The 27,120-nt window shown below is 44.4% G+C and overlaps 1 protein-coding gene across 4 annotated transcripts in view; it reads right to left on the minus strand.

Moving 5' to 3' along the window:
* EPHB3 (EPH receptor B3) overlaps positions 1-27,120 on the minus strand; it is a 105,051-nt gene that overhangs the window by 44,127 nt on the left and 33,804 nt on the right. For all 4 annotated transcript variants that reach the window (XM_063131891.1, XM_063131889.1, XM_063131890.1 and 1 more), the window contains exons 2-3: positions 22,619-22,683; positions 15,741-16,413 (exon numbers count right to left, since the gene is read on the minus strand). In XM_063131891.1, the coding sequence (XP_062987961.1) occupies positions 15,741-16,413; positions 22,619-22,675 (730 nt within the window). In that variant the 5' untranslated portion in view covers positions 22,676-22,683. The remainder of the gene's footprint in view (positions 1-15,740; positions 16,414-22,618; positions 22,684-27,120) is intronic.

Here is a 27,120-nt window from a genome sequence, read left to right on the forward strand (position 1 = left end):
CCCTTCTCCTCACACAGTGTGACCAAATCACACAAGTTGTGGTTAATCTTCACTATGGCTAATGTCAAAGGAGCTTTAACTTCAAACGTTAGCTGGCTTATTTAAACTAACCACGGTTACGATTAACCACTGTTCTGGGTTCGGATGACATGGGAAACTGCAGTCGATCGAAAGCAGACACACAAGCTTATGAACGCCTCCTCATGGCTGTGCTGGAGGTGGAGAGGCGGGGGCAGTGTGTGAGCTAGGTGGCAAGAGGTAGCTAGGCTGGTTCACGTCTCACTAAACCATGGCTTAGCATAATGTCCAAACGCAGCCTCTATCTACTCGGCATGTAATTTCTAATCCTTGTAACATCCCAGCGGCCATGGAGAATATTTTTCAGGACAGAGATGGGCTATAGGGTCCCTAGGATGTTTTCTTAAGTACGAGTGGATCACAAGGGAAAGATAGACAGTGGCATCTAAAACAAGGAAATAATTGAACTAACTATTACTTAAAAGGATATAATCAGTTCACCTTTTATGAAAGCAAATTCATTTTGAAAAATATCTGATCAGTCAACTTACCAGTTAAGTTTGGACAAATCAGATATCGAAGTCTTATGTCAGGGAGTTTCCAGAAAACAAATTCTCCAGCCACCGTATTTCAACATAAGAAATTGAATAAGAGATTGCTCAAAAGAAAATATATTTCCCACCATGGGAACTCAGCACCACCATGTTACTGCAGTGGCATTGTTACTGCAGTGACATTGGCCCGGTCTCATATTCCTTATTGATAAATGGTCGGTTATCAACTCTCACAAAGTTCATCTTAGTTCAAGGGCCTGTTCACTCATTACTTTCTCAATCCTGTGAGAGCCTCAGGTGTGCACACACTCCTCTGTATATGGGAGGGTGAGATAGAGATGAATTAACCTGTATCTCGTTTGACCCTGTTCAGACGGCACATGAAGCCACATGGTTAAGGATTTTGAGCTAAACATTATGGCTCAGCGTGTCATGTGAACCATTCCTAACCATGGTGGCTACATAACCATGGTTTAAACACGCTCACTAACCATTTGCTGCAAAAGGGCGTAACCACAGCTTAGTGTGTTGTCTGAACAGGCCCATAATGTGAATACAAAGTCTGTCACCGTCTGCCTCAACACATGCCCATTCTTTCTGGGAACAGATCAGACAGATTATGTGTCCAAATTTATCAGGGATGGGCAACTTATGACCCTCCAGATGTTTTGAACTACAGCTCCCAGCAATAACCAATTCTGAAGGATGATGGGAATTGTGGCCCTCCAAATATTCTGGGGTACACATTGCCTGCCCGTAAAATGAATACAATACCCTTCAGCCTTCCCCAAACTGGTGCTCTTAAGTTATGTTGGACTACAATTCCCAGAAACCTCCAGCCAGCTTGGTTGTCTGGGAGGATTCTGGGAGTTACCATCCAACACCACTGGAGAATACCAGTTTGGGGAAGGCTGGCCAAATTCTTATCTTTCTTTCCACGAACAGAACAATCATGGCCACAGTTCAGGACTCAGATTGGGTTGAGATTTCTCCCCCAAACGTAACTACTGAGCACAAATCAAATGAGAAGAAATTTCGAAAGTCAGGCAACTTCGTTGAATTATCCACAGGACAATAAAGTCATATCTACAAAAGAGGCTTATGTTTGTTTAATTGTCATTCCCTCTCTTCAAGGCAAATTGGGATTTGTCGTTCCACCAGGATCTAGTGATTTCTAACATAGCATTTTCATTTCTCTTCTTTTGCAAAAGGAACTGCTAAATCCCACTGTCAAAAGCTGAACAAAGGAGAATGGATCACTCCATTATGGCATCATCTGTAGCATCCACCCACGGGCAGGAACAGGTCAGAGATGGACCATTGATTTGATGGCCACATACAGCTTCAGTTTCAAATGCTTTGTTTGCAACACTCATCAGGATTTCTGCAAGGGGGGGGAGGGTTGGGGAGGGGGGTCCATAAGGCACTGTTAATAGATATCTTCTAAGAACATGCTGTCATTGCCCAAAGGCCTGTTCATGTGTAATGCCTGGTAAAGCCACATTTAATGAATAATTAACACACAAAAGGATGACGAGAGTAATGTGTGTGTGTTAGAGGGGGCAGAGGAGTTCAGCCACAAAGATCAAACTCTTCGCCCCAGCAGAGGTTGGCTTAAAAGGTCCTGCACAGTTTCCTAAAAAAGTCAACAAAGCAGGATTCAGATGGATGAGTGTAGATAAGGCATTAGAAAAGACAATCAATCAGTCTCTTTGTCTCTCTCTCTGTCTCTCTCTCTCTCACACACACAAACACACCTGCAAGAAATACAGTTGCACATAAGGCCTTTCTGTCTTGACCTGCCAAGTCAACATAGCCTTGTGGTTATTTTTTTAAAATAACATATTATTATTATTTTTTCATTTCATTTCATTTATTTATTTATTTATTTTTGGATTTATATCCCACCTTTTTCCTCCAAGGAACCCAAGGCGGCGTACATAATCCTCCTCCTCTCCATTTTATCCTCACGACAACAACCGTCCTGTGAGGTAGGCTGGGCTGAGAGCCTGTGACTGGCGCAAAGTCACCCAGTGGGTTTCCATGGCCGAGTGGGGACTAGAACCCAGATCTCCTGACTCCCAGTCCAACACTTTAGCCACTACACCACCTTAGCTCTCTATAACCCAATAGCCAAAGTTCTCTTTTATCCCACCCTTCTTTGAAGGACCTCAGGCCGTTCACATATTTCTGACCCATCCTTTAGCATCACAGCCACCTTGAGACTCAATAGGGAATTGAACCCAGGTCTCCCCATTCAAAATGCAACACTCTGCGCACTGAACGCCACCCTGGCTCTCTGGCATGGTTCTCCACCATGTTGAGTTGTGTGCAGTGTACACCAGCAGCTTGTTCCACTGTGCCCTCTTGCTGTAGCCCCTAGTTCCCCGGAGACCCACTCACATACTCTGAGATCCATACTGGCCCTCTTTCTCGCTGCCTAAATACACCCTGCCACTCACCCCCTAGGCCTAGTAGAGGCCACGAAGGTCCAGGGATGAGACACCAAGGAGCTCAGCGTGGTGTCTGTGGGAGCGCTCTTATTTTGCTCTCCTGTGAAAGAGAGGTCAGGCTAAGATATAGCAACCGGCTCAACGCCATCCAATGAGCTTCCTTTTATGATGTTGTTTAAGGCTGCATGAGAGAATCTGTGGATTGGAGCTCATCTGGAACTTCACCAAAGCTCCTCTTCGGAGGAAAAGTCAGATGCAACATAAAGTTTTACCTTGCCCCAGAATCCTAACCACTCTACGGCAGGGATGGGGAACCCATGGCTTCCAGATGATGGTGGTCTTGAACTCCCATCAGCCACAGGTGGGAAAGCCACTGGTCAAGAATGATGAGAGTTGTATCATCTGGAAACCCACAGGTTCCTCAACATTGGAGCTTCACAGCTGTTCTCCTGCCCCACCATTGCATCTTGCCTGCTTCTTCGGGGGCCGTACTGACTCCAATGCAAAACCTTGGCAAACGGCAGAAGGAAGGCGCCACCTGCCTCTGGATCTTCTCCCTCCTTGATCTGCACAACCACCACCCTTCTCCAGCTGTCCTGCATCATCCCACCCACGCCGGACCAATCCTCGAGTCTGAGAATCTAAGCCTCAGGCGGCTAGTTTTGATTACAGAGTCCTTTGCAAGGCTGCCATCCGAAATCCATTCTTTGCCTGAGCTTCCCTTCTTCGACTGCTTCTTCTTCTGTTTTTTTTTTTTTTAAAAAAAAGCACCTTAAAATATATGTTCTCAGTCCTGCTTTCACCACTTAATTTTTGTGTGCGGCCTTGATCATTGATTAGTATTTTCCTTCTCTACTAATCCCTTACGGCTCTTTTATCTCCTCCAGTTCTTTTCTGGTTTTAGAAAGAAAGAAAAAATGTAGACCCAGAACTTTAATTCCTCAAGTCTCTGATTTCTATACTTTTATTGTCCTCTGTCTCTCATATACAGCTTTTCAATTGCAAACTTGCCAGTGGGATGGGCCACTACCCCTCACCTAATATTCAGCAACTGAAGTTACTTTGTGTGCTAATATAAATCTTATCATCACAAGGCTGAAACCTGCCACTTGCCTGATCACCTGGGGCGAGTTGGAATTACTTCTAGGCAACAGAATTCTTGTGAACCAGAGTAGAGTTGGTTCTCTCTAAAGTGCGCTTTAACCAATCATATGATTATACAGGAACATATGAAGCTGCCTCCAATTACTGGTCCACCTAGCCCAGTACTGTCTACTCTAAGAATGCAAGGAGAGTCATGCTGGATCTATCCAGTCCAACATTCTATTCACACAGTGGCCAAGCTGCTGACTGTGGGAAACTCTCAGGTAGGACATGAGTGCAACAGCACCCTCCTGCTCATGTTCTCTAGCAACTAGTGTCCAGAGGCATACTGTCACTGATACCGGAGGGAGCATATAGCCTTCATAACTAATGACCATTGCTTGCTTTCTCCTTTGGAATTTGACCAACCCCCTTTTAAAGCCATCCCAATTGGTGACCATCACTGCATCTTGTAGTAGCAAATTCCACGGTTTAACTGTGTGTTGCGATTGGCAACCATCCTTGAGGGTCTTATGCAAGGGTCTTTCTTTTCCTAAAAAACCTGGGACTTCTGGCATAGAAAAGCATGCACTCTACCACTAAGCTATGGTCCTTCTCAATTTTGCACTTAAATCCAGTAGATCCACTACTGGACTAGATAGGTCAATCAAACCCAGTTTGTGTGTTCTGACCAGCAGCAGTTCTCCACGGTGTTAGATCCATGCATCATAAATGACTAACAGGATCTCTTCTCGATCATCCCAGAGTGCAAGACACGGAAGAATGGGCTCAAGTGACAGGAAGCCAGATTCCGGCTGGACATCAGGAAAACTTCCTGACTGTTAGAGCAGTAAGACAATGGAACCAATGACCTAGGGAGGTTGTGGGCAGTCCCACACTAGAGGCATTCAAGAGGCAGCTGGATAGCCATCTGTCAGGTATGTTTTAAAGTGGATTCCTGCTTTGAGAAGGGGGTTAGACTTGATGGCCTTATAGGCCCCTTCCAACTCTACTATTCTGTGGTTCTATGAACATTGGTGTGGGAGTATAAGCAGGCTTGCCAAACTACATTGTCTGGCCCCTAGTTGCTTTCGTATATTTCCTTGTAAGGTTGCATTATTATAACTGCAGCTCTCCTAACGTCAGGTGTGTGCCTCATTAAGTATATTTTATTTTTGCATTCAAAAGTCACATATGCATGAACCAACCATATTTTATACAGTGCATGAATTATCCATCAACTAAATAAAGCTTTGAGAGCATTTAGAGTGGTAATTTCCAAGCTGTGCGCCAGAACACACTAATGGGCCACGGGAGAACTGCTAGCAGACTGTAAGATTTTTTTTAAAAAAATAGTTAAAGGCTCCTGTGAGTCCAACAGTACCAAGCCAGGGAGGAGGGACCTTGCTGTGCCTCTGGATTAGTCAAATGCTCTAGCTTTGCCTTCTTCTCAATCGCCCACCAGGAGATGGGTAATTCTGACCTATCTCTGTATCTGCCATGTTTGGAGCATCCAATCAATCCTAAAACGCAGCAAAATTAAGAATATACCTGCTGATTCCCTGCATGAGTCAGTGCTCTTTGCATTTTTCCTTTGAATCAGGGGCATGCCCCGGTCAAATGACTCATGTACAGAGACAGATGAATTCCTCCAAGGGACATACTTTTACATACCCCAGAAGCCAATCTTTTTGGCAGCAAGGGTTAGGGATGTATAAGAATTTTGTTTCAGTTTGTAAATCACTTGAAAATGCCCCATTCGCAATCCTAAGCATAAACAGAAGCACATTATGTCCAAAATGAGCACATTTTTAATCACCCATACACTTTAGTCTATGGGGGACCATTTCACAAGGTTGGATTTTTTGTGTGTGCAACTTTCATGGTTGATAGCTCTTCGTTTTGTTCAAATGAAGAGCAATCACAAATGCGAGTGCAAATTGAAGAGATGAGGTGTTGTTGAGAGAAACTTGGCATGATCAAACTTTGCTTGTTTGTCCATCCCTAGCAAAGCGTGTCACAGCTAACAGATGGTTTTGAATCTAGCTACTGCAGTTACTTTTCTTCCCCCCCTCCACCACCCCAAAAACATAATTCCCTAGTACCCACATATTCAAAATAATTTGCTGTGTGTGAATTATATATCTCCAACCATCACATGGGATGATGTAGCGTGTACCCTGTGGTTAAAAAGGATCACATAAATGAACCCAGTAAAGAGAGTCTAGTGCGGAGAAACAAGTTCCTGAAAACCACTTCTGCTTTTGATTGCGATAAAAATCCCATTGATGGCCAAAGGCAGGAAGCACAAACATGAACTACGCACATTCAATGCATTATCTTCCTTGGCACTGATATGATTTATTTAACATTTAGATGGCATCAAGGAACACACATGCACACAAGCCCACACGCTGTGGAAACATCAACATTAAAGTCTTATCGCAACGGTAATGAGGCAAGCAGTGATTTCGGAGGCATGTACGCTAGGAAAGCTCTCTGAAATACACATCAGGTTTTACAGCCATATGTTGTGCTGGGTTCATGTGGACCAAATGCAAACAAGGTTTAAGGAGGGTTGGCTCATGCCTGTGCTATTCATGTAAGTATGCAGTGCATACGTGTTCCCCAAAACACAGACGGCCCCTGCATCATGCAAGTGGCTCAGACAGCAGGAGACGGTGGCACACGTGGACAGGAGGAAGAAGACTTGCCCATTTGTCTGGGTGGTTGGACGAGTCTGTCAGGTTCATTTCCTCCCACCTCTGAGTTTTTAAATTCATAAGTTCTTTCTGGCCCGTATATTAGGGCTGGGCAACTTGTAGCCCTCCAGATGTTTTATCCCATCAGCGCTAGCCAGCATAGCCAATGATGGAGGAGTATGTGAATTGTAGGCCAAAACATCTGGAGGTTCAGAAGCTGCCCAGCTATGCTGTGTACAAAGAAAATTGTGAATATCAGTAAGTTCATATATTTTTAAAAAATGAACTGAGCAAAATTCTCACTCATCTGCACCAGCCAAATTCAACAGGTACAGCTATTGCCATGTTGTACTTGCCTGCCATGTAGTAGTTAAAGATTATGAACTTGGCAGGAAAAAAGAGAGACGGCAGCCCTAATTCAGGACCACAACATGGTTGACTAGACAGCCATACAAAGCCAGACTTTTAAGAGCTAAGCACTTGAAGCTTCTGCCTAGATGGGCGGGTCTTTCAGTTCTACTTTCTTCCACATTCAGAACTTCTAAATCTCAAGTTCCTTCCATCCCATTTATGAAGAGATTTGCACATTTTGGTAAGATCTTAATATTTATTTATTTATTTATTTATTTATTTATTTATTTATTTCATATTTATCCTGCCCAACAGCCAAGGCTCTCCGGGCAGATCACAAATAAAAAGAAACTGAACGAAATTCCCATCCATCCCTAGTTGATTGTTCCTGAGTACAGTAGGCTAGAATGAAAGGACATCAAGGGACATCTGTCAGGGATGCTTTAAGGCGGATTCCTGCATTGACTCGATGGCCTTATAGGCCCCTTCCAACTCTACCATTCTATGATTCTATGAAAGCCTGCCTATTTATTCTAGCGTGCACCAGCATTGTCATATCTTGTGCTCTACTTTAGACTTGGGGCACATTCACCACTGTTCCAACAACAGGGGTCATCTTCTGCGAAGTCACATGACAGTCTCCCAGAGTTCTCCTCTGCTCTGCTTTCCAGAAAGAAAGCAGTTGCCCTCTCTCTGGTGGACAGAGGCATCCTGGGAAGAAGTGGAGATGCGCCCAGATCAGCGACTCATGCAGAGAGACAGCCGACGGCAGGTCATTCTTACTTTTTTCACACTGAAAACAAAATCATTTAGATGCAGAACGAAGCATTTGGATTGTAATTCTTAAAATTTGGAATTTCAGCTAAAAAACCTGCCTCACCTGTGCCAGGTCTGGAAAATACTACATTAAAAGGGGATATGAGCAAAAGTAACATTCAGGCAGTGGAGGCTGTGAACCACCTCAGATACCTCTCTTTAAGATTCTGTCTGAAACCCGGAGCGGATTCACCACCACCCTGATATTGGAACCACCAGCCTCCACTGGATTTAGGGGAAGATGGCCTTCGCTTTTGAGCACAGTGCACATGGGATTTCTGGAGTTTATGCAGTGAGCAATATGTAGGTGGAGAACAATGCCTATGTTGGAAAACCAGATTGAAGCATGGACTTTTTCATTTTCTCTCTCCCCCCCCCCCCTCTTGCTTTTCAGGCAACAATTTCTCAAGAATGCAGAAAAAGCACAAAACATGGAAGCAAGTGTATACAGTTCCGCCTCCCAAGAATTCACTTTCTTTCTCTCTCTTTTTTAAACATCCCTCCGCCTCATTTTTCTCCTTTGTACCCCATGGGAAGCACACATAAAAGCTCTATACTCTGAACAGTCCGTAGTTCTTTGCAGGCACTGCTTGCTGCCTCTTCCTCCTCCCCCTGACAAGACTGTCTCTATGGATCCATTCCCCGCCCCACCCCCCTCAAAAGATTTAAAAAAGCAAGCCAAACCCCAGGAGGAGAGCTACGTGCTAATTAAATGAGTGCTAATGAGCCTCGCAAGGTGGGCTGCTATACAAACAAACAAAAACCACACAAAACCCAAGGATGCTATGCAACCAGCCCATGACAGCAACCTCCGTGTCCAAGTGGCTCTTCTGGGATTTCCAGAGTTAACCGCCCTGAAAGGCAGCTTCTATCTCGCCTTCAGTGGGTCGGCAGATGAAAGGAAAGCAGGGGAATCTTCAAAAGACCAGGAAGTTTAGAAAGGAGCGGAGAGGACCTTGCTGTAAATCCATTCTGAGCCGCAATTCAGTTTTATTGGTATTTGCTGCCGAGGCAGCATCAAGCGCTCTCAGAACAGCCGGGGTGGGGTGGGGGGAGAACCCATGAGTAATTAGAAGGGCAAAAACGGCCTCGAGGCTGGAAGTTGAAGGTTTGACCAAAAGCTCCCTGGTCAAGGCTTGGCAAAGGGCCAATCCCTGAGCCTGGGAAATCCAGAGGCTTTCCAAATTACAGGGGGCCATACTGCACGCTCCATTTTCTTTCAGTGCCTGAAGGGCTCTGAGGCTTGTAGCTCACCCGGCAAGTAGGTCCCAGCCTCCGGGTCCAGACTTCCTGGACTGAGCCAAAGAGTCCCTGAGCCATGTTGACAGGTAAACCATCTGAGCTGAGTCAGAGTTCCATAGCTGAACCAGGGTCTGAGGAGCCCAGGTCAAGGATTTGAGCCCAGCTGAAGTGTAACCCCAGATTATTCACTGGAGCACATTGGCCTAGAAATGGAGGAAACACTAGGGGAGGAAGCATCAACGGTATTCCTTCATCTGGGGTCCTACGTTTTCCTAACCTGCAAAAGCTTGTGAATTAACAGGGGGGCTCGCAGTCAAAATCCAGCTGGCTAGTTCCAATGGGTGTGTGAAATTCAGGCCCCTCCTTTTTGTCCACTCCATTCCTGCCAACAGCACAGAGCCGCCTTTGTGCCTTTGGCCCTATGTGACTGCTCTCTTCAGCACCCATGTCTCCTCGACACCCTACCCACCCCACTTTGCGCTTTCTTAGCCCTTTCCTACTCCCCAGTTATCTGCCTCCTTCACTTCCCTTTGCTCTCCAGTTCTAAGACCACTCCTTAACCTGTCATTCTTCCTTCAGCCGCTTAGCTTCTGGGTTCCCTAGCCTTGAGTCCCAGTACTGGGGAAAAGGCGGGATATAAATAATAATAATAATAATAATAATAATAATAATAATAATAATAATAATAATCCCTGCTCCCACAAGCGGAACCGGCTTTTTCTTTACCTCACAGAAGTTATGGTGTTTGTTAACATTCTATTGCTGACAGCTTCTCTGTGGGCAAAAAAGTCTAAAGCTGCTGACTTCAGGAGACATGCTCAGCAAACAGCTTGCTCCAAATGCGGCAACTGAAACCTGCAGCATGTTGACTCCACAGTATCATAGCCTGGGGTACTTTGTTCCTAAAAACACAACAGTTGTGTGTTTTACCTCTATCCTGCAACTTCAACATTACCAAAGTAGGCTTGAGAGTGGCCAAGCTACTGCTTGCACCTGGCTAGTAAGACTAGCATGTAGGTTAGATTTTGCACACAGGAAGAGTTTGCTCTCCCTGCATGCTGTAGTAGTTTGAACGGTGGACTTGGAGACTCAGGTTCAAATCTTTGCTCAGCCATAAAGTTTACTGAGTGATCTTGTGCCAGCCACTTTTCTCAGCCTCGCCTGCCTCACAAGGTTGCTGTGAGGGTACAAGGGGTAAGGAACCACATACACCGCTTTGAATACTTTGGAGGAAGGATGAGCTAAAAATGCCTTTAATAATAATTAACAATGAATAACTGCCTGGATTGGTATTTTTTCTTGTAGGACTGTGTTTTTTTAAAAATAAATTGCAGCGCTGTATTAAAATCAGCAATATTTTACAACAGATGGCTAACAAGACCACCAGTGTCCTCCTCCCCATCAGTGAAGGGCTTGGAAAGGTTAGGTTTGCAAATTGCAATTTTGCACGCAAGCCTTTTATGGGAGGGTTTTGGAGAATGCATAACCAGATGAGAAAGACATCTCTCTCTTAAGAGAGTGGAATGGAAGGGTGAGTCGAGAGCCAGAAACATTTCAGATTTACCCAAGGTGTATATGAATGCTTTCAAAGCCCCAGCACAACTCACAGGAAATCTGGCTAACTTCAAGTCCTTGCAAATCCTTAAAATCTGTTTCCATTTACGGATGTGAAATCCTCACATGGACGATCTCCAGCCCCAAAGGCACAAGGGGACACACATGTACATTGGCCTTTCATTGCTGCTGTTGTTAAATTACCCAATGTATGAGGTAGCAAATGAAGGTTTGTATTGGATCTGCACCAAGAACCTGCCTGGATGATGAATTGGATCTCCCCAGCAAAGTCTACACCTGTCAAATTGTAAGCACGTGCCCAAATGGACTGTAAGCACACTGCACAATCCTCTCCTGCTTTGCCCAACAAAATGGCTGAACACAGCAAGGCCAAATGGTAGAATGCTAGGAGCCAAGGCTACGTATACATCATACAGGGTGTGGAGAAAGTAAATTGTGAGCAGATCCCTTATTAATACTAGAACCAGGCTCATCCCATGAAGCTGATTGATGGGAGATTCAGGACAGAAAAAAGGAAGGACTTCTTCACACAGCACACAGTTAAACTACGGAATTTGCGACCACAACATGTAGTGATGGCCACCAATTTGGATGGCTTTAAAAGAGGGTCGGATAAATTCCTGGAGGAGAAGGCTATCCATGGCTACTAGCCCTGATGGTTACGTGCTACCTCCAGTATCTGAGGCAGTAAGCCTGTGTGCACCAGTTGCTGGGGAACATGGGTGGGAGGGTGCTGTTGCACCTGTGTCCTACTTGTGGTTCCCTGTTTTATAGCTGGTTGGCCCCTGTGTGTCCTAACAATAACCCTGCAGAGAGTCTAAAGGAAGGACTTCTTCACACAGCGCATAGCTAAACTATGGAATTCACTACCACAAGATGTGGTGATGGCCGCCAATTTGGATGGCTTTAAAAGAGGGTTGGATAAATTCATGGAGGAGAAGGGTATCAATGGCTATTAATCATGATGCCCTAATGGACTTTAACCAGCAAGACCACTCCAACATCCTTATCTCACCTGAATAATTTTGTTTGTCCAAGACCAAAACCGCAACAAAGCACAATGAGATCAATTTAATTCCATACCATTTCTATGTGGCCTGACCTGGTGGGATCACACCCCGCTGAAGCACAGGTTTTCAGAAGTTCTCTTCCTAAATGTACAAAACCCTGCGGGCTTCAAAGTTAAAGCTTGGCAGCCACCAGTGCCAAACACTCACAAATCCTTGTCACTGCCGTCTACCCTGCTGGCATCCTTATTCCTCTCCCCTTGCCAACGCAGTTCTTCAAGAATGATTGATTTAGGAGTCTTCGCTTGCTCCCTCCGGAAGGCTTGGAGAAGAGTCACAACAAGTTAAGTACAGACGTAAAATATCTGGCTGGTGGGAGGAGAAGAAACCAACAGCCCTACGTCTCTTTTAGGGGCCTTCAGGATCAATCAAACTATAGCCACTAGAACTTTGGTGTGAGTGGCAGGTACGCAACTGCCAGAATAGTCCACCAATGTGTTTCAGTTAGCATCCTTGGGTGCAATGCAGACCCAGCCTCAGTTTCCCCATTTGTAAAAGCAAAATACTCTACAGAATTCTCCAGAATGAGAATGAATAGAAGAAAACGTATCTGAAAAATTACGATAAATGGACTAAAACAAAAACAAAACACAGAGATAAGTTAATTCAGCTTCCAGGCCACTAAAAAATCTGAAGGAAATTTCAAGGTAAGCGTGCCTTCATTTTAATGGTTTCTCCCTCCCCCTTCCATTTCTGCACCTTTCTGTCCCTCCAAGTGCCAAATCATTGGGAAATCTGAGAAGTGCTGAAGTGTAAACTTGGAAGTTAGACTCCTCCCCCCTGCAGCTCTTTACACACACACACCATGAATGGTAGTCGGGCAGGAACAATTAAGGTGACCATATGGAAAGGAGGACAAGGCTCCTGTATTTTTAACAGCTGTATAGAGAAGGGAATTTCAGCAAGTGCCATTTGTCGGCATGCATCACCTGGTGAAATTCCCCTTTCATCACAACAGTGAAAGCTGCAGGAGCTATACTAGAGTGACCAGGTATGAAAGAGGGCAGGGCTCCTGCAGCTTTAACTGTTGAAGAGGAAATTTCACCAGGTGCTGCATGCATACAAATGACACCTGATGAAATTCCCTTTTCTGTACAACTGTTAAAGATACAGGACCCCAGTCCTCCCTTTCATAGGGTCACCCTAGGGACAATGCACTCCTGTAGGTGCCACATTTATATTATCAGTATAAACATCACAACAGCTTCGCTGCCTCGAAGCCGGCTGCAGCCAGCCAGCCCTCGCTTGCAAACTCCTCTGGCTTCCCCTGCAAGCCATTTCCTGTTCCACGGCTCGCTGCTCTTCAGTGGAGCCCTGGCGGTGACAATACCACAGGCTTCTTTTGATTCAGAATCAATTGGATTTACACTTCAGGAGATAACCTCCAGGTGCTGGAACAAGCGTTCCATGACCAGAAGGAAGGAAAGCTAAGGGGGGTGGGGGTGGGGGTGGAGGGGGGGGAATGGAGAGAGGGGGGTAAAGAAGACTGAGAATCTGCTTCCAGAGGCATCACTGGCTACCTGCTAGACTTTGAAACACCCACCAGACATCCAGTCACAAAAGATATTAGCTAGACAAGGCCTGTGTAAACCTTGGACGCTTTAATGCTTTCAGGCAGAGATCCAGAAACACAGATCTTTTAATTTTAAAGCGGCGAGGTCAAGAGGCCAGGCTCAAAACGGGGGCTGGCGTTTGTGAGCTGTCATTTCCATACACATGGAGAGAAATTGCCTTGAAGCTGGATCAGGGGCATCTTTCCAAAGTATAGTTCAAGGTGCTGGTTTTGATCATATAAAGTCCTGAACCATCGTACGGGTGTTAAGATGCCTTAAAAGGCTGTTCCCTTCTACTGGGATCTTTAAATTGAATGGCTCAAGACAGTGCCTCAGAGCATGCACAGAACGCCCTTCCTGTCTCTGCTAAGTTTCCCCACCTAGCTTTCACAAGCGGCTTTGTTTCAGTGTTCCTGCCGACCCGAGTCTTGGGCTACGCTCAGTTTTATACTATCGTTTCCCCCCATTTATTTAAATCAACAGATTGCATTCTACCTTTCTACCAATTTAGGGCGGCAACCATCTCAGAAAATTCAGGTATCATACATATTAAAATAGATCGGCATCAAGTAAACTACACAAACACACAATAGATCCTTTTACAGCAATTCCCAAATCTACTAAAAACACACACACATACACACCTTTAAAAGCTATCTAGACAATGCGTCGCTGATTTTTTAAAAGAGGGGTGGAAGATCTCAAGTCAAATTCAGCTTTGGAGAAGCAATTAAGTTCTGCATTTCGGCAGGGAGTGGGTGGAGCAGAAGCTGAAAGGGGCTGGGCCCATGGCAAGAGGGAGGGGCCAAAATACAAAAACACCAACATATTTTAACCTAAATCTCTTACCACCAATAGCTATGCCTTAGGAGAGCCAGTTTAATTTTTCAGAAAAGGAAAGGAAAGGAACCTCTCATGCAAGCACTGAGTCATTACTGATTCTTGGAGGGTTGCCAGCTTTCGCTGACATTTTCTTGGCAGGCCTTATAAGCGGGGTGGTTTGCCGTTGCCTTCCCCGGCCGTTATTACCTTTCCCCCAGCTAACTGGGTACTCATTTTACCGACCTTGGGAGGATGGAAGGCTGAGTCGACCCGAGCCGGCTGCCTGAAACCAGCTTCCGCTGGGATCAAACTCAGGCCGTGGGGAGAGTTTCAGCTGCAGAAACTGCTGCTTTACCACTCTGACGGACAAAAAAATGGTAAAAAAACTGCACCCAAGCGGAGAAACCTCCAAATGATTGGTAATTTGGAAAATGGGACTTCGGGACACCCATGTTTTAAAACCTGCAATGCTGGGCTGTGACATGCTTATCTCTTTAGGGAATTCTAAAATGTGGGGGGCCAACACAGAGAAGATCCTGCTCCATCTCTCCAACCTGATTCCTCTCAGCAGCTCTTCACACATTTACAGAGAGGGGCACGCTAAATTTGTAGGCCTTAGGCTGTACGATCAAACAACGGATGGATCCCTGCTGCTCAGACAGGCAGCCAATGGGCCACATGAGGCTCGCTGCAGCAGGGCCTCCAAGTCTCTATTGCTTCTCTCCTTAACATTACTGTTGCCCCTGCAGCAATATTGACCATTGGTGGTAGCTGTCAGTGCCCCAGCCTCAGGGCACTTGCACAGTGGAATATGGAAACATGGTGGCTGGGAATAAGGAAATGGTATGCATCATTAACACAGGGCCGGCCTATCACGAGGAGAAGCAAGGCACATGGTTTAGGTGCCAGGTGGATGAATGGAGGAGAGAGAGATTTGGACTTTCTGCCTCAAGCGCCAGATGTTGTGGGCTTCAGCACCCATCAGGCCCTGCAAACATGGCCAGTGGTCAGGAATTCCTGGAGATGTTGTCCAAAACATTTGGGGAAGATTGACCTAAACCATCATTGAAGTATTTATTCAGCCTCCCTTTATGGAAAGGAATTCCATACTGGACTGGAGACGTCTGAGCTTACTTAGTGACCAAGGGATGACAGTCAACTGGAGAACCATTTTATTCATGGTTCTATGTTCTGATCCATGCATGGCCTCAGATGTTTAGTTCAAAAGACACATTCCTGATTCTGCAAATTATGATTTGGAAGACTAGGAACATGGCGTCTGAATTTGAGCACAACCGTTGGCATCAAGATTTATTACCTAAAGTTGCCTTTCCCAATTTGATGCCCTCCAGATGTGGTGGATTTCAGCATCCAATAGCCCCAGCAAGCATGGCCAATGGTCAGGAATTCTGGAAATGTCTACTGCTTATACCAGGAACTTGTACAGCCATTGGGCCTCTCAACAACACAACAGAGGAATGCTAAACCAAAGGTCACCACTTACCTTGGCACTGAGTCTCCTTCATGGCCGGCTCGTACCCAGAAGCACAGGTGCAAGCTCCCACTGGTACCATCCATTCCCCATCGCCGTTACAGTAGAGCTTTAAGGGCACAGATACTTCCACCGCATTGGGGATGCAGGTCCCTGGAGCAATCACCAAGGAGGTTGGTTCTGCCCCAGTCAAGGTCTCAGGGAAAATGGCAAAGCCAGCGATGGTGCTAGAACACTTCTTGTAGAAGGCACGGACTGAGATGAGCGACATGCAAGCCCCCAGGTCCTGGAAGGCCAGGTAGAAACCATTCTTGGAAAGGGGCCCAAAACTGCGCACCTTGGTGTTCATCCGGCCAGATTCCAGCTTTGAGAAACTCTCATCGGGAGCAATTGTATCCACTTTGATGTAAGGGTTTTCCATCCAGAAGGGGCTGGAGGCAGAGGCGGAGTCTGTATCCGACTCGTAATAGAAGAGGTTGAAGGTCTCTTTGCAAGAGCCTGGGATATTGGGGATGCTGTTGCAGTCGCGCACCGTGAATTTCAGCTCCACGTAAACACGCTGGACGTCCCGGCGCTGGATGAACTGGGTCCTCAGCCAATTGTTCTGGTTCATTTCCTGAACGTTGCAGACCTGATACGTCCGGATGGGGTTCATGGCTTCATCATAGCCACTGACTTCTTCCCACTGCACAAAATAAAAATGGCATTGCTTAAAACAAAGAAAAGATAAGGGAGACACTTAAAAGGTTGGGAGAAAGGCAAACCGAATCAGGATAGTTATAAGTGTCACTGGGATTCTCTTAAAAGCAAGTGGCTTTCCACTGGAAATGTTTGAAGGCAGGGAGAAACAATACTGCCTGACATACGGTATTAATTCTACAACCAGCCAGTTAAAAACAAAAGAAATAAAAGAAAGGTGAATTCTGAGACCTCTATCAATTATGAAAATTGAGCAACTTTGCACAATTCTTCTTTCTTCGCATGATTTACTCTGTAATTTTCATTATTACATACACTTTATTTTGGTTTCACTAGTCGTGTGGGGCGGATCGGAGCAGAATACCAAAGCTCTGTGTCTTGCCGCAGGAGATGGACTTTAGTCACCTCTCTGGCTCCTAAAATTTCAGAAACAGCTCACACACTGCCATGCCCTGCTTTCTGAGCCATAAGGGCTAGAACTATATTGGTTTTCCCTTTTAAATTATATCTGAGATGCTTAGAATACCAGATTCTTCACTCAGTGCTACTTCCACTGCGATGGCAAGCCATACTCATGCAGTCTGAAATCAATGGTCCATCTAACCCTATGTTGTCCTGGTTCGCACGATCACCCCAGCCCACTGTGGCTTATTTAACCCACAATGGGTGCCTGGTTGCCAGGTTGCCTATTCAAGCCAGGACTAGTGTTGTCCGAATCTGGGCAAATAGCACATAGTCTGTTGTAGGTCTCCTCTGACAGAGGATCTCTGAGGTTTCCACCTGAAGCTTTTTCCTGCCGAGATCCTGTGAATGGGGATACCAGGAATGAACCTGAGCTGCTATAGTTGCAAAAGGCTTTGCTCCACCACAGAGTTAAGACTCCTCTCCTATTAAATGAACACTAAAATCCATTACACAGAGGATTAGCTGCAAAGACAGGAACACACATGCCTGGAAGAGCAAACTGGGCAGAATTAAAAACTAAATCTGCATAAGCATCAATTAGCGATCTTGTCTTCAAATGAAGTCCAAACTGAAAATTATATGAATGGCGGCAACTCTAGGCAGTTACATTTTGTTAGAGACTTAAGTTTTTAGATCTTTATATTTATCTACTCCTGTGCCATTTGTCCTTTTGTATTGGATTGGATTCTTTTAACTGATTGTTATAGGGCAATTTTAAAATACCATGAATAAATGAGGGTCAAAAAAGAATAAGGCCTATCAGTACATTTCCAGGTGAGCAATTCAAAAGGAAATACTTCTACACACAACACATAGCTGAAGCTATGGATTTCGCTACTACAAGATGTGGTGACGGCCACCAACTTAGATGGCTTTAAAGAGAGATTAAGACAAATTCATGGAGGATAAGGTATCCAACTAATCAGGATGCCTATATATTACTTTCAGTGATATCAAAGCAGTGGCTCAGTTCAGACAACACGTGGAGTTGAGTAAAATCCATCACGACATTTGATTGACAGTTCCTCCACCCTCTCTCCTCCCCTGGTCCTCCCGATGGTATACTATCAGTCATTGCTGCAAAACAACCAATCCCTGTGACTCTCCTAGAGCGGCACTTGCTCCTCTCATTGCTCTTGCCAGGGAACTCCGTGGCCGGTTGGAAAAATCCACGAAACACAATGGGAAACTCCATGGAGCTCTCCACATAACATGCAGCACTCTGGTTGTGCAGGAACTCTCCTCTGCACAGCGTGGATATTCAGCATGGAGTGTTTTCCACACAAAAAAAACTCCACCGTGGGGTGGAGTTTTCCCACCAGACAACACATTTCTCAACAGTGGTGCAAAAACTCCACCAAGGAATTCTAAACACACTATTGAGAAATGTGTTGTCTGAACTGAGCCAGTATGTCTCTCAACACCAGTTGCTGGGGAACATGAACAGGGGTCTTCTGTTGCACTCAGGTCCTGCTGGTGGGATTCCCATAGAGATATTCTGGCTACTGTGGGAGCAGAAGGCAGTGCTAGTTAGGTCTTTGGGCTGATTCCACATAGCTCATCCTTACGCGAGATGGAAGGTGAGAAAGATCTCCCCCGAACCTGCTTGGTTACAATTGTGCTGTGGAGAGCAGAATAGGGCCCTACATGCAGAGCATTCATTATCTAGGGGAGAGGGTGAGGCTGGAAAACAAAACATCAAGTTCCTAGCGCTCAAAAGTGGCAGAGAAAAATTATCCTGGTTGTGCTTTTATATTGTATTTTATATCATGTTTTTATACTGTTCGTTTTAGACTTCGAATGGTTTTAATTTTTGTGAACTGCCCAGGGAGCTTCGGCTATTGGGCGGTATAAAAATGCAATAAATAAATAAATAAAATAAAAAAAATTCCAATCAAACTGCAGGAACAATAGCCTGAGCCGTGAGAAGAAATAAACCAGGCAACATCTGCCTGTATCAACTTGCAAAAGCCTCTTTTGCGGTCACACAGCCAATAAAGTTATTAAGGAACAACATGATTTAATAATATTAGTGAACAAGCAGGAGGTCACTCAGCGCCATCAAGGCTACTTTTGATGTTACCAAGAAGGAGCAACCAAGGAGTTGTGAGGCTAGCAAAATGCACAACATGGATGAGTATCGTGTGTGTGTGTGTGTGTGTGTGTGTGTGTGTGTGTGTGTCTGTATACCTGCATATACATTACAGGTATGTACATTGCATGCACACACACCCAACCTGGGGAATCCCCCAAAGTAAGGGTGAGGTCAGCAGGGTGGATTCTTTTTAATCAAGGTGATTTAAAATCAGCAAGAAAAAAGTTTGATTTAAACGTTTTCATATATTTCCTGATCAATGGTGCAAATCTGACCGCTCAGTCACGTCAAATTACAACTGAATAAAGTATTATTTACCTGGCTTCATTCTTACAAGCAGGCTTTGCATCTCTCTGTCTCGCTATATATATATATAGTCTCACTATATATATATAGAGAGAGAGAGAGAGAGAGAGAGAGAGAGAGAGAGAGAGAGAGAGAGAGATGAGAATGGTTTCCTTTTTTTTTTTAACTTCCTTTAAAATATTTCCATATAGGGTCAACAACAGTCTGAGATTAATAGCACCATCCTATACATGTCTCCTTAAAAATAAGTCCCATTGAGTTTAATGGGGCTTAGTTCCAGGTAAGTGGGTATAGGATTGCAGCTTTAGTATTAGTATAGGAACACAAGAAGGTGCATCTTTCCTTGCTAGTGTTGCTCCTTTTCCTTCACTCTATTTTCGCCTCACAAAAACACACGAACAAAAAACATGATGACAGGTCAAAGCAAGGCTTGGTCGTCACTAAGCAGAAGAAATAATAATTATATTTTTTGAAAAATCTTATTTTGGGGTATGCTTTCTAACCTACTCTGCTATATTGCTTTTCTGTCTTAGCTAACGTCTCTGCTTTGCTTGACCCAACTCCATAAGCACAGAATAACGAACCCATCTAGCCTGTGTCTTTACACATACGGCTTCAGTGAAAGAAAATGAAATCCCATATTTCAAGAAGCAAGAGCTGATAGTTAGACTGGACAGAGCCATTTTCATGAATTGAAAAAACGAAATGAATGGCTGTGTTTTATTGGTAAGTAACTTCATTTTTATAGGGCTGTAAGTGTAGGTTTACTGTTTTTAATCGTAACTATGCTACAACAGTTACAATTTTTAAGTGAGAGAAATTTAGTATTTCTTTATTATTTAAAAAACAGATTTAAATTTTAAAAATCTAATTACTGTATTTCTTCGATTCTAAGACACACTTTTCCCCCCATATAAACATCTCTAAAAACGGGGTGTGTCTTAGAATCGCGAGTGCGTTTATTATTTCTTAGAATCAAAGCTTTTTTTTTCCTGTTGGTGGTACTGAAATTAGTGTGTGACTTACAATTGATGGTGTCTTAGAATCGAAGAAATATGGTAAAAAATGTAAAATCTGATTTTTATTTATTTATTATAACATCTTTTTGGTATCTACCCCGAGGTCAGCCTATGCGCCATATCTCCAAGGCAACAGTTTAGTTTTCTCCATAGGACTGAATCCAAATGTGAAAGAAAAAGTAAATGGGGACACTGAAGTGCGTCACGGGGAGTTGGCTAAACATGTTAAGCCTGGTCCTATAATTATTATTATTTGTTGAATTTCTCAGGTGCCTTCCTAAAAAAAAAAAAAAGACTCAAGGTGACTTAAAACAAAATTAAAACATACAGAGTACAGAACAATTTAAAATAGCTAGAAACAATTATAAATAAAGTGTTGTGGGTCCTGTTTGTTAAGAGCTCCATCACACCGGTGATTCGTCGCACATTCACCATTCCTGGTATGCGGTTTTGCAGCACAGTACTCACATGACATCGTCCCTGTCCTGCACTCATCTTGCCCGTTCCCCTCTCTTGTTCTGTTTTATTTTGGTGCGGGGAAAGTCTGGATTATTTTCCCCTCTCGCTTTTTCCTTTGTTGGGTGTGTGTGCTAATGGAGTTTTGCTGACGAAAGGGAAGGCTGGGGCAGTTCTCCTCCAGCGCAGTCGTCGTAGGGACTTGTTAGTCGGTTGAATGGACTTTTTAGTGCTCCAACCACCCCGTCCTCCATTGCCCACAGAAACGGAGCCCAGATGAAACTTTGAAGTAATCGCTAGATAACAAAGACAGAGCGAAGTAGGAAAAGAGCCCACGCCCATCAGAGTACCACAACCACTGCACTGGAGGAGGAAGGAGAAGGGGCAGAGTGGAGTGGAAGAGCAAACAAGCAAAAACCCATGTGAAAGGGACCGTGTGAGATGGAGCCCTTGCAATGCTTATGAAACAGAGGTAAAAAACGTGGAGACAAACCAGAGGGAAAAAAATAGGTGTGATGGTGTTACACTAGAATGTGGTGATACGATGGGAGCCAACATAGTCTCCAAAGGCTTCGGTTTTGCACACCCAAAATTCTCTGCACAAGTAGAACTTGGATAATGACACTGCATTTTCTCCTTCTAAAAGCACCCTGCCCAAAGGGCACTTTTTAAAATTACTTCCAGGGGTTGTGGAGGCATCTTCAAAAATACACTTGCGATTTCTGCATAAGGACCTGGTTTTCCAAGGGGAAAAGTAAACCTCTGTTTCCTGTTACAATGACCTCTCTCTCTCCCCTTCATGGAGTCCAGATAACGTACATCTATCCACACACCTCACCATTCCTTGCCTACACTACTTCCACCTCTTCCTCAAGCACTGCTACAAAATCATAGACCCCACAATTTAAAACTCTTCTTAAAAAAAACCCTCACAGATTATATTAAGAATGCAGTAAATGTCACTCTCGTGTATTTATTTATTTATTGCATTTCTATACCGCCCAACAGCCGAAGCTCTCTGGGCGGTTCACAAAAATTAAGACCATTCAAAGTATAAAACAACAGTATAAAACCATAATATATAATACAATATAAAAGCACAACCAGGATAAAATCAGCAGCAGTCCAGAAACACAAATTTAAAACAGCAAAGTTAAAATTAATTTATAGACTGTTAAAATACTGGGAGAATAAAAAGGTGCTACATCAGAGAAAGCCCTCCTCCTAGTAGCCACCTGCCTCACTTCCTTTGGCAGGGGCTCACGGAGAAGGACCCCTGTGGATGATCTTAAGGTCTGGGCAGGCACATATGGGAGGCGGCGTTCCTTCAAATAACCTGGCCCCAAGCCATTTAGGGCTTTGAATGTTAATACCAGCACTTTGAATCAGGCCTGGACCTGGACTGGCAGCCAATGATGTGGTCTCGTCGGCCATTCCCTGTTAGTAAACGTGCTGCCCTGTTTTGTACCACTTGAAGTTTCTGGACCATTTTCAAAGGCAGCCCCACGTATAACGCATTGCTGTAATCTAAATGAGAGGTTATGAGAGCATGGATAACTGTGAATGCTCCCCAGAAGGCAAATTTTGCAATGTCCAATTCACATCATTTTTACAGGCCTAAACCTCTGGGGCTAGTGAGGCTTCATGGTCTACCAGGGCCCTTCGGAGTGAACCTTGGCAACTGCTAGGGCTTTGTATGGTTCCACTGAGAGATGAATTCATTAAGCTGGGGAGATTCACAAGAAAGCAAGGAGATACTTTTTTTTTTTTTTTTTTTGGCTGATTATTCTATCCATTTTAGGCTTCAACCTCTTTTCCAACCCCCCTCTCTGGCGAATGGAACATCTTACCCCAGTCTCTGGATGAGCTGTCCATGCCAACTCAGACGTCACCCACTTCGTATCCATCAGTGTTTCTAGAGGGTGGAAGAAAGAGGGAGAGGGAAATAAAACACAGCTTTATGGTCACTGTTTCATAAAGACAATTTTGCTCCTCAAAAAGTAAATAAAAAGGGCTGAAGCTCATCTTGGACACCATAAATAGTAACCCACAATAGGGACGAGAAAGAATACGTGGCCCTGGGCCTCCGTGCTATTGGGTGCTAATGGGGAGATGGGATGAGCAAGTGTGGGCTTACTACTAAAGCCAGATGTGGGAATGTGGGGCTGTGGTGACACAGCGGTCCAGGGGAGGCACTCTGCATATGCTCGGGGGTGGGGGTGTCACACAACCAAACCAACCAACAGGGCTGTAACCCGGACACAAAAACCCTGAGATGGTCTTTTCCAAACTGCTGCCCTCGAGATGTTTCGGACTGGAACTCTCAGCATTCCCAACCACTGGTCATGCTGGCTGGGGCTGATGGGAGTTGTAGTCCAAGACAACTGGTGAGGGGAATCTGCCTAGGGAGAACATTTCCAAACAGTAAAGGCTGCCTCTAAGAGAATCTTAAAGGACAAGCAACGAGATGAAGCTTGCAAGGCAACAAGGTCTCATGTAAAGGTTGAACTTCATGGCTGGAAGAATGTACTGCCACTTTCCCCTTGGTCTAGCCTTATTACAATCGCCCTTTTCAAGCTTATCCCATTCCTCTCTTCTGCACCGAGCAAATAGGAAGAGCTGTCTATTCCTCCCCCCTGCTCCTACACTTTGGCGGCGTTGGTGTGTATTTACCGATGCTCCGGTTGAAGCGGCTCTTTTCCCATGACTAGGGCGGTGCAACCCAGAAGCAGGTTTATCCAGCAGCAGAGGAACAGGAGGCTGCTTCTCTGAGCCTTCCCCATATTGCTCACTTGTGTGTGTTTTAAAATAAGGGAGAAGAATTTGACCGTCTGGCCAACATTCCAGCAGCGGATTAGCAGTCAAACCTCCCCGTCAGCATTCCCCACAGAACCTCCCAAGTCCCAGCCCCAGACTTGGGGGCGAAAAGAGACTGACACAAACAGACAGACAGACAAACAGGCGGAGAAAGAGAGAGCACTTGCTCTGAAAACAGTTCGTTTGGGAAGCTGCTGGGACCGTAACTAGATAAGGGTGGCCCCAAAGCAGCGCGGGCTTTTGAAAGCCCACTGAAGTCTGCCGCAAAGACCAAGAGGCACAGAGTCAAACAGTTTGCGACACTGGCAGCAATGTGGCAAAAGCAGGTCACAAAACCAGTCCTGATTTGTAGCTTGTGGTGAAAACAAGAACGTGTCTGTTTACGGTCTTCTAGCTATTTTTAAAAAATTTATTTGCTCCATGTATATCCTCCGCCTTTCCTCCAAGAAGCCCAAGATATCAAACACGATCCACCTTGTCACCCAGTGAGCTTCATGGCCGAGTGGGGACTAGAACTCTGGTCTCTTGAGTCCCAGTCTAACACTCTAACCACTACACTACAGATGCCCTGGGTAGGTAAGGGAAAACTGCATGAGGAACACAGCTGTGCCGCCAAGCACCTCCAACATTGCCATCCAAGATGGCTGGGTGTTTCTGCTCATCTTACAATAGGCAAAGATACAAACTATGGCTATTACTGCTCATGCTGAACCTTTCCCTCCCTGTTCCAACACCTGAGGCTTACCCAAATAAGTTGCTATCATCATCATCATCATCATCATCATCATCATCACCGCTAATTTGAATGTGTGTGCATGTTAGAAGGCACATCTAACTTTCATCCATTCTCAGGACGTTATTCATAATTCTGCTGCTTAGGCCAATGACGGTCAAGGATATTCAGAAACATACATAATGCGTTTATTTTGAGACAAGCCAAAAAAGAAAGCACTCAGAAGGGCACAGACTTTAGCTCTCTGGCAGAAATCCACCATGGTTTAAAGCGGACTGATAATTCAGCTCTTTATGCTGCAGATGTTATTCAGCCTCCACCATAGCCAGAAAACACAACATCTGCCATGTCATAAACAGCATCTCTGTTTTGACCTGTGGTAACTTCCAAAAAGGAGCAGAACACAACAAGCAGGATAGGCCCAATCTGTTCACAGAAGTGCTCCTTAATAATTATATAGCAGAAGCCCGTAATTTGACTGGGAACTCATTCTGTAGCTTACTTAGCATGGTGGTTAATCCAGCCCCGGAACAAGCATCCGGCTCTCTGAGGAAACAAATCCTTTGGCCAAAGCATCTAACAACCCAGTTTATTCACTAAGAGACGGACTGTTTTCACAAGGAATAGCTGCCTGAACTGAACCTATAATCTATACTTTAAGTTCTTCTATTTTTCTCATCAACGCCACATGCATAAGAATTGTGTATTCATTAATCCCAATTATTGCTCCTGATTTGGGATTTGCAATTAATCAGGTTGATAAGAGTAGCAGCACAAGAGGGAGGTTATCAGCAGACCCGGGGAAAGCAAGGATATACTGAAATACAAAAACAAACCAAATACCCTAAATGATGGAACGGAGAGTGGAATGATGGAGAGTGGAACGGAGTATCCTGAATATGTGCACGCCACACTGCAGAATTTTGTTGCAGGTCCCACCACAAAACCATGGCTTTTCTACCATGCCCCAATACTTAAAATACTCGTTCAAATCAAGGAGCTCAGCAGCAGGCATCTTTGGCAGACAAAACAACTTGGGGGAACCCCCAGGGGAATTGATATGCCCAAGGCTAAAGAACTGGAAATGTGCAATGGAGACTTGTAAACAAGAGCCGAACATGTGGTCTCCTACGGTGAGGCAGAAAAGTCTCCAGGCAACAAAGAACGCAAGGTTCTATAAACTGAAAAATAATATATTTTCCTACGAGACCTTTATTGTGCCAGAATTCACAAGTGGGGCAGGCAACTGAATGTTTTTTGCAGGCTAATAACCAGGCGGGTTATTAAGGGTAGGTGTGGTTGGGCACCGTCCTAAGCAGCGGCCTACTGGCAAGAATCCCCCGAAGTTGCTTCTCCTCTGCCGTTGCAACCGGCTTCTTCACCCACCTCTCGTTTTGGCCCAGACAACCATGGTGGTGAGAAGGAAGAGTGAAGATGCCACGGCCTGCTTGCTCATTGGCTCTCTGCCTGTCAAGAAAGCAGGGGCTTAGCAATGATAAGAAGATGAGGAGAAACAGTCACTCGTGAAAGTGGCAATGAGAACGTAGATTTACTGAGGGAGGGGGCCACTTAGTAAGCCTTAAAAGGTTGTCACACAGAGGAGGGCCAGGATCTCTTCTCGATCCTCCCAGAGTGCAGGACACGGAATAACGGGCTCAAGTTAAAGGAAGCCAGATTCCAGCTGGACATCAGGAAGAACTTCCTGACTGTTAGAGCAGTACAACAATGGAATAAGTTACCTAGGGAGGTCGTGGGCTCTCCCACACTAGAGGCCTTCAAGAGGCAGCTGGACAAGCATCTGTCAGGGATGCTTTAGGGTGGATTCCTGCATTGAGCAGGGGGTTGGACTCGATGGCCTTGTAGGCCCCTTCCAACTCTGCTATTCTATGATTCTATGACCAAGGGCTCCCAAAAACCTGGAGCCAGCAGTGCTAATGACATTGGTGTAATACCAACATTATTTGCAAAGCTGAGGTAACTTCAGCACCATTTCAAAACAAAGCAAGTTCTTAGCGTTATGAGGCCTGTGCCTGACAGTCTTCCTTCCACTTGGAGGTAGAATCTGTTTTGTTCACGGGTTTGTTTTGCTTCATTCCAGGGTGGATTTGATTTAAATCATTATTTAAATCACGATTTAAATCACTAGTCAGAAAGACTCGATTTAATTATTATTATTATTATTATTATTATTATTATTTATTTGTTTATTTATTTAGCACCATTAGTGTACATGGTGCTGTACAGAGTAAAACAATAAAATAGCAAAAACCTGCCGCATAGGCATACAGTCTAATAGAATCATAATAAAACAATAAGGAGGGGAAGAGAATGCACCAAACAGGCACAGGGTAGAGTAAAACTAGCAGTATAAAAGTAAGATCAAAATCAAGTTTTAAAAGCTTTAGAAAAAAAAAAGTGCACTCTTCCTGGCTGTATTTCACACAACTCAGAGTTACCAAAGACTCATTCTTGCAGGTATAATCTTAATATTTACAACCAGATGAAGGTTTCATTTTTAGAATAGCAACTTTTCAGATAAGTTTTACAGTTATATCAAAAACAATGCTGATTTGGTTATACTATTAGAACTACATCATAGATAGATAATTATGAAATTATTGTGAGGTGAATTATCTCCAGTTTAATAGCTTAATCATTCATATTTGGACAACTTTTTTGCTGTACTTTATTGGAAAGAGAAAAATAATCTTACAGAAACCTCTGGAAGAGCATGACATTGTGAATGGATTAATGGAGTTCATTTACCAAAAAATTTAAACAGCCTCATGCTACATAATTAAA

Source organism: Elgaria multicarinata, chromosome 8 (assembly GCF_023053635.1).
Source record: "Elgaria multicarinata webbii isolate HBS135686 ecotype San Diego chromosome 8, rElgMul1.1.pri, whole genome shotgun sequence".
Classification (NCBI taxonomy): domain Eukaryota; kingdom Metazoa; phylum Chordata; class Lepidosauria; order Squamata; family Anguidae; genus Elgaria; species Elgaria multicarinata.